Source organism: Lathamus discolor, chromosome 6, assembly GCF_037157495.1.
Source record: "Lathamus discolor isolate bLatDis1 chromosome 6, bLatDis1.hap1, whole genome shotgun sequence".
NCBI classification, from domain to species: Eukaryota; Metazoa; Chordata; class Aves; order Psittaciformes; family Psittacidae; genus Lathamus; species Lathamus discolor.
Window position 1 is genome coordinate 57,586,664 of NC_088889.1, and position 13,590 is coordinate 57,600,253.

Here is a 13,590-nt window from a genome sequence, read left to right on the forward strand (position 1 = left end):
AAGCTGTGTCAGTAAAAGTAACACAACTTAATGTAGACCGAGAGCTTTTGCATGCTAATAACTGCTCTGCATGGTGGAAACTAATATTCTTAGCTGTAAAAACCTCTGCTTTTGCTGCAGTTCTTATTGCTTATCCTGCTGTAGTCTTCTCTCGCCTTCAGCATTTGCCCATCAATGGCATCTTGTGTATATTTCCATGGAGTGGAGGTGTTATTCATCAACTATACTAAAGAAAATTTTGAGTACCTCCTCTCCTGAAGGTTTTGTTGATGACTAGTAACAAATCTCAAGCAACAAGCATCCCTGTCAGTTGAAGTGTGTTCAGAGCATACACGCAGCATCTTCTCATCCAGCTCATCTACTTTTTTTGCACAGTGGTATTTAACTGTTCATTCACGTATAATTTCACCCTTGGAATCATACCTAGTTTACGTTTGATAGTGTTGTAAAACTAGTGTTTGCAGGGGATTATAACTGGATTTCTGTTCTTACATCCCTACTGAAGCTGCAAAATATTTTGGTTTTGGTTGAAAAAGTAAAACCAAATGCAACTTTAAAATTCCTGAGGGATTTTACTGATCAATCCACTGCAGATATAGCTAGTTCATGTTCTTTAGGAATGAAGAAAATGGAAGTGATAAGCAGGACCCTGTAGTAGAACTTGTATCATTTTTTCATTACTGTTAAGAGTGTGAATCTTGAAAAAAAAAATAAATTGAATGGATTTGCTAACGACTTAAGATCTAAGTATTGGAAATGGATGAAGGGTGAATTGTTTTATGCCATTTTGTGGCACAAGAGATTTTGTTGGAGAAAGTTCATTGGTAATTAAGTGAAATCTTGAAAGTTTTAGGTTCTGCTTTTAGCATTGCAGGTTTTGTCTCCACTCTGACTACTCTGGCTGTAACCTTTGTATGTCCTGTAAACAAGCAGGATAAATGCCCTTCATATGCTAAAATAACATTTTAAAGGTTTCTGTTAGAATTTAACTACAGTGAGCATTACCTTTCCAAGCATAGCCAATCTGTTTGTGATTTAAGAAAAAAGAACCTATAGACCAGATCCTGTGAATAATAAGCTAATTCAGAAAGAAAATCATTGACTTATACATGAATAGCTCTTGAAGATGTAGTGTAATGATTGTACTCTGGTCTTAGATGTGTAATGCATTTTTAAGTGGCTCAGAGAACAATGAAACTATGATCAGAACAATGTGCTAAAGACAAACGAGAAGGAAACATTAGGTTTAATGAGGTTACGCTGACATTAGGCAACAAGAGGAATGTGGCTAATTGCTCATGTAGAGCTGTTTGTGCCTCTCAACTTAGGGGTCAGTGCATTTTGTAATTCTGTGCTGGGTAGTAGGGTACTTAGCTTTCTTTTCCCCTATATCGGTGATTATTACTGGTATTTCATTATTAATGGAATTATCAAGTTATACACTCTGCCTGTTTTTAAAAAGAAACATCACTTTGGTGAGACAGAGCCTGCAAATGCAGTAAATTTAGGATGCTTTATAGTAGCTTAGCTCACTAAGCTGGTATTCCTGAAAGCTTTGGTCTCCCAGTTTATTGTTTGACGTAGTATTCAGTATTGGGAAGAAACCCAAACAAAATATGTTGTAGTAAATAGATCAGTGTCTGGCAGGAGACCTGTAATGAGTGGTGTCCCTCAGGGATCGGTGTTGGGACCGGTCTTGTTCAACATCTTTGTCAGTGACATGGACAGTGGGATTGAGTGCGCCCTCAGCAAGTTTGCTGATGACACCAAGCTGTGTGGTTTGGTTGATACACTGGAGGGAAGGGATGCCATCCAGAGGGACCTTGACATGCTTGTGAGGTGGGCTGATGCCAGCCTTATGAAGTTCAACCATGACAAGTGCAAGGTCCTACACCTGGGTTGGAGCAATGCCAGGCAGAGCTACAGATTGCGCATAGAAGAGATTCAGAGCAGCCCTGCGGAGAAGGACTTGGGGGTGTTGGTCAATGAGAAAATGAACATGAGCCAGCTTCAGTGTGTGCTCGCAGCCCAGAAAGCCAACCGTATCCTGGGCTGCATCAAAAGGAGCGTGACCAGCAGGTCGAAGGAGGTGATCCTGCCCCTCTACTCTGCTCTTGTGAGACCTCACCTGGAGTATTGTGTGCAGTTCTGGTGTCCTCAACATAAAAAGGACATGGAACTGTTGGAACAAGTCCAGAGGAGGGCCACGAGGATGATCAGGGGACTGGAGCACCTCCCGTATGAAGACAGGATGAGAAAGCTGGGGCTGTTCAGCCTGGAGAAGAGAAGGCTGCGTGGAGACCTCATAGCAGCCTTCCAGTATCTGAAGGGGGCCTATAAGGATGCTGGGGAGGGACTCTTCATTAGGGACTGTAGTGACAGGACAAGGGGTAATGGGTTAAAACTTAAAGAGGGGAAGTTTAGACTGGATATAAGGAAGAAGTTCTTTATTGTAAGGGTGCTGAGGCACTGGAATGGGTTGTTGCCCAGGGGGGTTGTGAATGCTCCATCCCTGGGAGTGTTCAAGGCCAGGTTGGGCAGAGCCTTGGGTGGCATGGTTTAGTGTGAGGTGTCCCTGCCCATGGCAGAGGGGTTGGAACTGGATGATCTTAAGGTCCTTTCCAACCCTAACTATTCTATGATTCTATGATTCTATAATGAATTAATATGAATATGGTTGTCTTTCCAGTGGAAATAGTGGATTAAATTCTGGTTTGGTTTGTGATGCTAGTGAGGGGTGACTAAGGCCATTACTGAACAGGATTGTTGGATTGTTCAACAGAAAAATACTGCAAACAAATGAAAACGGTTGTGGCAGGAACCTATGAAAAGTATTTACCCTGCATAGTATTACAAGTACAAAACCACAGCATCTTTAGGTATCAAATACCTTGATGATTCTTTAAAAATCGAGATTCATGAAAGTATTACAGGTGCATAGTGGTGTGGGGTTTTTGTTTGGTTGTTTTTTCTCCCCAATGTATGTTTATGAAGAAATTAATAAATATCCTGGATAAAGTGTTTTTTTTGACTATGTGCAATGAATGGAGCAAACACAAATCAGGAAGATAAAATGGAACCTTTAAAAAGACCCATAAAATCTGCAAACCAGGAGTTAAATCAAAGGGAAATCTTTTAAGAAAATTCAGGAATCATTCTGTGAAAAGCTGTCGTTTTGGGGTTTTCTTCCTAGCACTCTTGTACTTACAGCATGTAAATACATTCTACAAAACCCCTGCTTTGAACTGCACTGGTTCACTCAATGCCTTGGGCATTATGATTTTTGTCATGGAAATCAGAAATCTTGATGAATTTAAAATGTTCAAATAAATGATACCTTCCCAGCAACTTTTTTTTTACATTGTACATTAAATGTATATATAGTATGTTGGGTATTCCCTGCTGTTTTTATGAGAGCCAGAAAGCAAGCGAGCTGCTTTGACATACAGCAGTTTTTCTGCCAGGATGGCTATTTCATGTTTTGATTTGGTTTGCTGCTTCTGTGTTTCTGTTCTTTCTTTCACGCTTGTCTGTCTGTTTTGATTTGTGCCTCCTGTTCCATTTTTATATGTAACAAGCAACTGCATTAGCTCTGGCTGCCTAAGAAAGCAGGACCATTTGTTGGATACTTATCATTTCTCACTGTAGCACTTCCTTTTTGACAGGGGGAGGGAGGTTCATGTATAGTAGATTTATCTTGGCTTCTGTTCCTTGCACATTAAAGAGAAAGGGCAGGAGGAACAATAAAAGAGTTTCCAGCAAGAAAAGTCCAGTTATTTCTAGATCTGACAACCCTTTCAGGATGTGCTTTGGCAACACATGGACTTGATTGCGAAAAAGTCATTTTAGCCTCCTCAGGGTAGAGATTTATGAAAGCTGAGTTCCTGCCAGAGTTTTTTAGATTTCATCACAGTGAATGTAGAGCTTGGTGCTCAAGCACTTGCTTTTTAGTGACCTGATCTGGTGTTATCAATAGTCCTTCTTTTGATGGAAGTTTGGGCTCAATCACCTCCAGAGGTCCTTTCCTAAAAAAGCTTTCTATTTGCCCCCCATCCCTATAAACAAATCCCTCTGTGATTTTGCAGTTGCTTGAACCCATATCAGTGAGTGAACAGCTCGTATGAGAAAGGGCGTATACTGGGAAATGGCTTGCAAAATATTGACAGCTACAATGTACTTGAGGTTATTCAGTCCTAAAACAGACTAAAAAAAAAGCGTTTCCCACCTTTTAAACATTCTTGGTTTTCAGTAAATTCTTTCTCTCACCCAGCAGTGAGAGAAAGAGATTATTTTTTTATTGTTATTTTTTTAAGCAATGGAGTTCTAAATTTCTAGAAGATGAAGTTTCATGATACTTGATTCTAACCATTTTCTTGGAGCTTCCTAAGCAATCATTCTGAGAAAGAACCTTTTCCACTTACTGATTTGTGCAATAGTATTTTCTTGTACCACTGTTCTGTGATTAAATGCTAATATACTCGGCTCAATGCTGGCCTCAGCATTGAGCATTTTTCACATGGGTATGACTTCTGTGTCAGACCTAATCTAACCTGGTATCTAGTGTGCCTGCATTTGCTGTCAGCTTGTTTGTAGAGGAAGGACATAATTATTGTATAACCCTTATTGTAGGTAACTGAGGTCAGAAAATGTGGCTTGAGATTTTCTCTGGTTCCAGAGACCTCCCACCTGACCTCAGTCAACTCTTCAGATCTGATCTGCAAAGGGTTCAAGCATATTCTTAAAACTTTGTCTGTGAGCAGTATGCCTGACTTCACATGTTGAATTTGTGCCCTAAGTGTTTTATAAAAAGAGAACAAGAATTTTTGTATCTATCTTGCAGTTCCTCATGTGTAAAGTAGGGACAGAAATACTTGTTCTCTGTGCTGTGTTCCTTTCCTGGTATGTAATCTTGTTTGATGTTCAATCACTGAGCAAAATCAGTTCTCTCTGATGTATGATACTTTTGTTTTAGTTTCTTTCTTAGTTTGCAAATGTCCTGTGAAGAAATTCTTCATTTATTCTAACGGTTATTGTCAGGTAATTTAGGAATCTGTCTTTTCATGGTGTCCTAGGAGCATTAAAGACTCTGTAAATAATCAGTTAATCATTCTTTCCTGTACTTACAAGTTCATGTGAAAGAACCAAGAGGAAATAACATTTGCTGAAAATCTTTTCACAGCAAAATCTTTGCATGTATAAATACATGCAGAGAGGAACATGCTGTGTATAAATACAATTAGATTCTTTTCCTGCAAGATCCAATTACTGGGGATTCATGTTGTATATAGCCAAATACTTAAATAATGTTCTGGAGAGCTGACTCACCATGCTTATGCCTGTAATTTGCTGCTGGGTAGTTTGTCACGTATTTAATCTGTAACTAATTTTTTCAAGACTACCATTGTGCATCGTGTACTACTGTCAGATAGCAAAATCTTTCCTAGTGTTTGATCTCGTGCTCATCTATCAGTGATGGCCACATGCATCAGCTGTCGTACATAGCTTGGTAACAGGTAATCTTTTCCTTCCATTTGACATTGTTCCTCCACCCCTTAAAACTTTTCAGTACTCTTTCTTAATTATTTCTTGAGTAGTGAAATAATAAAAATTGCAGTTCTGCGTATCCTCTTTAATTTTCTTACTTTGCTGTAGCATTATAGTGCCTTTGGACTCTCATGACTGAGAATTTCTCTGGTGCAGTGTCTAGAAAGGCTTAATTTCTATCCAGTTTTGAGGGAAAGTTCCATTTAGACTTAATTCTGTTACAGATTCTAGGTTTAGATAGGACTATTCAAGGGACTGATCTAAGGTTTGAATTCAAAATGACTAGGCCCTTAGTTACCCCCTTGCAAATAGGGTTAGGAAGTGTATTTCTTTTCTGCAAAATAATGTTGAAGATTGCGAAGCTGAAATAAGAATGCATGAAACTCAAATGGGTACCCAGAACTGCACTTGTAATGGTCTACTAGTGCTATTGTGGGGAAAAAAACCCACCCCAAAACTGACCTCTAGATCTGTAAGGTCAAGGAGGAGGGATATACTTTAGGATACATAGACATGTAGTCTGTACTTACTTTGTCAGAAAGAAATTTGATAACTACATCTAGTAGAACTGAGATGGCTCACCTATGTTTATTTTAGCATTTATCTATAGGACATATTAAAATTGTTGGAAGCTATTCAGCGTCCAACTGATGGAGACCTAGGACAGAGAAATTTATGCTCCCATAAGGAGATTTCTTTAAATTGAAGGATTGGAACAGTAAAACAAGCTCTTGACTTCATATTCTTGAAATGTATTGTTACTAAATCCAGTGAGACTGAATGGATTTTGGGTTGATACATCCTTAGAAGCTGAAGTTTCAAATAGGCATAGTGAGGTATCATAAGATGCATAAAGGTTTAGATTTGTTTCTCATACATCAAAAACACTAAGCAAAATTTTACCACTTAATTCCTTTCCCAAGGCTTTCAGTAGCAGTCCTTTTTTTCCCCATACCTTTTTCTCTCTTCCCTCATTCCAGGCCTGGGTCTTGTGCTTTTTGTGTGTAGATAGCCAACATTTTGTGTATTTAAAGCAAAAGAAAAAGATCCTATCTAAAAATCCCATACCTGAGATCAAAATTAAGTGCATGTCCACCTAATGTATTTTGAATTTCTTACAATTTAGATTAATTCAGGTTATAAAAACATTCTACAAGGTAGTTTAGATTACTAGTTTTTAAGAGCATGGTGCTGTCTGTTTATAAATACTCTAGATTAAGTGCTGACAGAATATAGGCTTTGATAAATAGTAGTTTATAGGGTGGAAATGCCAGTGAATGCCAATTTTCTGTTGCATTTTTTTTTCATTATCTCTTTGTTTTCATTTCTGGGTTTCATCCAAGACATCACCATGTTAAAGTTTACCAGAAGGCCGTTACTGAAGGGATTGGTATTCTGGGGGTTGTTTCAAGTCTTCGTATTTCCTCCCTGCCCTCCTTCATAGTCAAAAATTCCCTTTTCTTCTTAGCAGGTGTTCAAGGACATCTCTATCAGGCTTTCTTCTATCTGATTTTTCAGAAAAGCTGTAGAAAATGCTGACTGTATCAATAAAGACTTTCTTTTTTGGCACAGCCTGCTCAGCTTTTTTGCCTCTTTTGACCCTGTCCTTAAACTGGGAAACTTATAACTATAGACATGAACGGTTTGTTTTATTGCACAGTGAACTGTCTTTCCAGTAAGTAGGTAGGAAGGAATCACAAGGTAAAGAAAGTGAGAACATAGGGAGACATCCACCTTGAGTATCACAATTAGACAAGCTTGGAAGTGTTTTCAGACAATAGGTGATGGTAAAGCTGCCTTTTGAACTATGACTTACAAAGATATACACTTATATCTCATGATACAGAAAAAAGAAGCATGTATGTGTGTTTGCATTTAATGCCATTTTATACATCTGCATATAGCAACCAAGATGTGTTCATGCACACAAATATTAAATAGTTAATGCTGCATTTGTCGCGAACCATCTACAGTATTCTAATGCAGTGGAGGTTCTTTTTTTTCCTCCTTTCTGTCTGGGTGCATCTTCCATTCCCTTAAATGGGGTTGCCAGTGGAACTGTTCATAATGCTTAATAACACACACTATCAGTGATGCACTCCTCAGAACACTGAAATTGATTATTCTTCTCTAAAAGTGTGACCTAGCAGTGTAGCCTTTGTCCTAATGCCTAGCAATACGTGATGTTCCTGACAGCATGGGATGTGAGCGCAGATGTTCTGCAGGCATCAGAAAAAAACAGCCTCAGTGCAGTGTCTTAACACTGTTGAAGGCATTTCATTTGCTGCAGGTCAGTGTCTGCTTTGAACAATAAGATGGTTTGTTCCTTTTTGAAATGAGTTCTCAAAATTAGGTTTGTGTTGTCTGAAGCTTAATAATGGGCTAGACAGATATGCATGAGGTATGAGCATTTTGTTAAACTCGTGGATGCTTAATACTTTTGAAATTCAGAGTATTTAGGTAAGAACTTAACTTTAGGCAGCCACTTTAGTGATAATGGTTAATATGGTTAAAGCTGTTGAAAATGCCATGGTGGATCTCAGCATCTCTCTGTCTGTTCTAGAGCACCTTTGCTGTAGTACTTATCCTGAGGTTTTAAGAAGAATGCTGTTCTGTTCACTGCCGTATTATACCTGCAACGCAGGAAATTGTATTTTGCATCACACAGAGCTTCTGTCTGAAACCATCATCCTACCAAAATGAAAGAAATATTTTCATGGACTTGATTTAGTCCTTCAAGGTTGGAGAGACAGCTTGTTTATTTGTAGCAAGTTGTTATTAGCTTTACTGTAAGTAAATCAGAATTTACAGGGTTGGTGCAGAAACTGCTAGATAAGGGTCTGTGTGATGTAGATGAGTCAGGAATTCCTTGTGGTCTTGAACTCTGTGAATTTAATGTTTCTGCAGTGTCGGACTGCATGCTCTTAGGTAGTTGCACAGCCAGTGCTGTTCCTCAGGGTGTGGACCACTCTTTTTTCCACTTGTGCTTTATACTGCAGCTGCAGTGAGAGCAAGTATGGAAAGTACAGTGAAGCATGCTAAATGTATAATCCAGTTGTCTTTTAATGCAAGTTGACAGCGGCTGGCAGAGCAGGTTGGAATGGTGTTCTTGGAGACTTCTGCTACAGCTCACACTGAAAAAATCCCAATCCCTACAGCTCCTTCTTACAGAATTTATTTAGCTCTGTTTGGTGAGGGAAGCACCAAATTCTTTTACTCAACTAGTTCTCTATAATGTTTGTTAATTCTTCACTGTGTTGCTTGCTTTTTAACAAAGTATTTCTGAACAGCAACAGTATACAGTCTGATGTTATTTACTACATCATACGTAATAATACTAGCATTTTTGTTGGTGCAAGTGTGCATTTTTTTATGGCTAACATAGTAGTACATGCTAGCACTAAGTCTTAACCAAGAGTTGAAGTATATTTGCAATCTCATGTTTTAACTTCGTATCGTGAGAAAAAACCCAAAGTTAACTTGTGATAAGAACACACCCCACCCCGTGTTTTCATTTTCTGTCTTTAGAGGTGATTTACAGGTGTAAGGAAGTAGTTTCTTCCTGGCTGTCATCAGAAGCCACAGCATAGCAGCATGAAGCAGTAAGGCGCCCCTGGGGACTCTGGGAACCTCAGAGTGGGTTTCCCAGGACCATGTCCATCTCAGAGGATGGAGGAGTCAATGAATATGTATTGTCTTCTTTGTAGTTTAACTCTGATGTTTTAACTGTATAGCAATTTACTAATTCAGCAAGCATATTTAGGCTTGTTAATGTGCTGCTCTTCCTGTTGTGTACACTGCTAAATATACTTGTGAGTTGTCCAGGTTTCTGAAACTTTGAAGCACTGTTTCATACCAGCAGTGTTGTTTATCAGGGGACATGGAATAATCTGGGACTCACTCTTACCTGTTTCTGCAGCAGTTGTGTGTCCTTATGAAATCTGCATGTGTTTTCTATGTTGATCCTCTGAAGTGCATTTATTTTCTGCTTAGTTTTCAGTGTTTCTGGTGCATGGGTGGGTGTGCTTTAGGGGTGAGGCAGGCAACAGCGAAATCCGGTTCACCTCGTGGAGATTCTCTAGTGCAGTGTGTGGGAAGTAAGATATTTGCCTTGGAGGCTAGTTTAGTCTTGTTTAAGTCTAGAAGTATTACTGAATGTGAATCTCTGATCTCTGAGTCTTAGAAAAGATGCTTTTTGTGAGTGAGCATGTCTCTTTTCAGTAACTCCTTGACACAAAGACAACTGAGGCTTTTGATGTTGTCTGACAGGGATTGATGGCCCAGCTGCTTTTCAAGATGATGTTCAGAAGATAGGAGGTCAGGTACAGATTCTTACTGTTGGACAGTCTAGCCATGATGAAGATGATGGAGAGAAAACAGCTAGTGGCCAACAACAGCAAAGCAAACAAGATCTTAGAACAGCAATGCAGAAAAAAGGTAAGTAGTCAAAGATGCTTTCATGGTCTCATTGCTTGCTAGATGTATGCTGCCTCCTTTTCCTCTTCTCATTCTCGGCCCTAACCTAAGCAGAGAATGTTACTTTGTGTTTCTTCTCCTAAGAGCTTGTTAGGCTCTATTCTATTATCTAAAAAAAATAAAAATGTTCTCACTTGTGCCAAGGAACAAGAGCTCTCCAGGCTTTCCCATCTGCAGTGCAGTGGTGTTGTTAAGGTACCAGGCAGATGCTAACGCTCATATCCACCTGCTCACATTTTTATGTTGTACAGCTCTGGAAATCACTTACTTGAGGGTTAAGCGGGATAGCAGCAGAATAGCAACATTCAAACTAGAGTATTAATTTTAGTTGTGTTGCCAGTTAAACATTGTTCGTGTTTTCATAATGTGTGTTTGTGCTTGCGAGGTGAAGATTACAGCCCTGTGTATTCTGCAGCATTTCCCATGTATAGTCCCCAAATGTTGTGGAATTTTTGTTTTGTGGTTTTTGTTTTTGTAGAGGCACGCATGATTTGGGAGATAGATTGTGTATGTACACATTCATGCATCTGTCCCTTCCTTCCTGTGCTGTTATTAGCTCTCATTAGACATCAACTGTAGGAAGGAAAAAAATTCCCAAAATCCTCACAAAGCTTTTTCTGAAGGCTTTTGCTTTGGAGTTGTTCTTCTTCAGTGTGCAGCTTTTGAAGCAAAGATGGCTCAAGCCAAGAGTGCTCTGAGGCTTTAAGAATAAACTCTTTGTGTATAAAGAGCAAAATGTAAGTACAAACTTGACTTATCTAGAATAGACTATTCATACCTAAATGCCCGCTTCTTGTCTGCAGAGCAGTTCTCACTAAGATTCATTTTTTTCTGGGACATTACTCTGCAGATGTGAGCAGCTTCAACTGAAATGGGCAGCTTTTCTCCAAGTGTGGTGTTTCCTGGGCATTTGAGTCCGAGGGATGCTGGGCATGACTAACAAGTTCTGATCTGTGTGGTGATTGTGTTGCCTTAAACTGTGGCTCGGAATGTTTAATCATCAGGCACACTACTAAAGCTGCTTGATTTAAAAACTACGAACATACTTCTCAAATTAGGTCAGAGCACTCGGATTTTTACTCTAGGGGACATTTCTACTTTTGATGTTTTTTTTCCCAGGATATATTTTTATTCTCCCCAATTTTTTGTTGATTTTTTAATGGAAGCAGTGGATTGCTGTTTTCATTTTGTTTTGGTTTAGTTTTGCTTTGTTGCTCTATATTCTTAAATATATGGTATGATGGTTTTTTTATCAGGTCTGAGTACACACACGGCTAAGAGTGGACCATCAATATGCTTCAAGTCGGGGGAAGGCACTTTTTAAAGCTGGGAATGCTGAGGTTTACTCATTTTAATTAAAACCAGAGCTATGCTCTGTGAGACACAAACAAAAGGTATTAAGACAAGACTGCAGCTAGCAGCACCTCCATACAATATTTTTACTATGTGTGGTTTGCTACTTGGTACCAGCAGAGGAGGCTTGTTAGAAAGTTTTGAGTATCCCAGTATTCATGGGAAACTTTATGTAGAGCTAGGGGCTTTTCATATGGGTTCCCACTGCCACTTCAGTGCTTGTGTTATGTCCTTACTGGCATGTCCCCTTTGGTCTGAAAAGCATTTAGAATTATTGTCTCCCACCAGTTCTTCTCTTGCATGGAGTAGGACCAAAAGGAAAAGAACACAGAAGTAAATGCTAACTGGTGCAATGGGGAAGACTGAGTCCCACCAGATTTGCATAGCCCTGATTTGTACCCATGCTGCTCTTTGACACTAACTTTGTGGAGAGAAGCCTCTCTCAGCATGTCTCTGCTTCCCCAGCAAGTTAAGTTCTGTCACAAGACAAGAACCTATAGGCTACCCAAGTGTGAAAAAAGTAAAGAAAATGCCAAATGTTTTATTTGATTTCTCCATCTGTTGGAAATTGCCATGCTAGAATCGTTTTCTTTTTGCAGGAAGAGTATTTGTCCTTTTGATTTCCGAAGTCTTAATACGTAGAGTTCTTCTGTGGCAGATGAGTCACTAGGACAGAGACAGACTTCCATAAGTTTTAACAGTGAATAACTAGCACTTAGTCTTCACATTTATCAGATTCCAGTATGTCTCTGTAAAGAGTTGGAATGAGCAATTTGGTCTTAGTTCTTCTTTACCACCTGAATTTACAACTGTTTTGAGATTTAGCGAATGAATAGATTTGATTTCTGAGTTCAAAAAGGAGCTCTCTGAAGCATTCTTTCCCACAGATCACGAATGCAGACTTTACTAAGGCCAGCACAGAATTTTTAACACCAAAATATTGGTGGTGAAATAGTGAGGACAGATGTAGAAATAAACTAAGAAATAATGCTTAATATCTATGATTATTAATGAGTGAGTTCTACAGGCTTGAAAATACCTGTTGACCTGAGAACTCAGGCCTCCATTGCATAAGCAGATGCTATTGAAACTTCTTGCTGTGGGGTGTATGACTGGAGGAAATGAAGAAACTAATAATGAGACCATTCATGGTGCGGCTGAATGGAATATAAGCATTGCATATGCTTCTGGTTTACTTTTATCCACTTGCTCTTACCATTCTAGTTTTGTTTCATCATCCAGTGTGCATCTGGTGTCAAAAGCTATCTTATAGGGATGGGCATTGAAGTTATTGGAAGCAGTAATAACATAAAAACTATTTAAAAACCTTTTTCATGTCTCTTTCTTTTCATTCCATTCCAAAATTTGAACTGAAGAAAACCATTACTGATATCATCTCTGATGTTTATATTTCTCTACATTAGTTTGGTTCAGTCTCTGCTTGTTGCAGACCAAGCTTGTGTTCCAAAAGACTAACTGATGTGAAAGTCTCTGTGTATCCTTGGAAGTCCCAGAAGAACAGTTTATAAATCCTGAGAAAGATGATGAGGACTCAGTAGGGACGGGGGTATAGGTAGAGTTTATGCCATCTGGATATGAGTCTAAATACTTTTTTCAGTGTTACTGAATGAGTATTTGTATGGGATCTGTGTATACCACTTGTGTCGATTAGGGTTTTTTTTGGTGTGTGTTAGAATTCAGGAGTAAGCTGAAAACCCACTGTGCAGAGCACATCATGCACAGAAGGATTTGTGACACAACAGTTTAGCGTGGATGATGTTTTCTGAAGCTTCACAGTATGATCCAGGGCTTTTTGACTTCATTCAGACTACTAAAAAAGAGGGTCATAGAAGGTATAAACAGATAGAAGGTGAATTATGATTGTACAGAAAGAGTAAATCTCCATAACTGAGAATTCAGGCAGCAGCATTATGGCCTTATCCAGTAAGCCTTTAGCCCTGTGTGGAGTCCTGTTGGCAAATTAGGCTTGTTCACTCAATTAAGGGTTTGCAGAATCAAGCCCATGGATTTTTTCCTTTCCCAGATCCCCATGCAAATACATCCTGGTCCTCTTCCACCTCCCAATCCAGTCTTGTCGCCCTGGATCATGTTCCTGGTAAGTATAGAAGGAAAAAGTTAATTACGCCCATGCTGCTTGGCTCTGGAAATCTTTGCATTTCATTTCTCCTTCTGCACTGGGCTTACCAATAGTGGCAG

The 13,590-nt window shown here is 39.2% G+C and overlaps 1 protein-coding gene across 3 annotated transcripts in view; it reads left to right on the top strand.

The window, feature by feature from the left end:
* The window catches only part of TUB (TUB bipartite transcription factor), a 71,511-nt gene that overhangs the window by 45,947 nt on the left and 11,974 nt on the right, over positions 1-13,590 (top strand). For all 3 annotated transcript variants that reach the window (XM_065682966.1, XM_065682967.1, XM_065682968.1), the window contains 2 exons: positions 9,814-9,981; positions 13,418-13,489. In XM_065682966.1, coding sequence (XP_065539038.1) covers positions 9,814-9,981; positions 13,418-13,489 — 240 coding nt within the window. The remainder of the gene's footprint in view (positions 1-9,813; positions 9,982-13,417; positions 13,490-13,590) is intronic.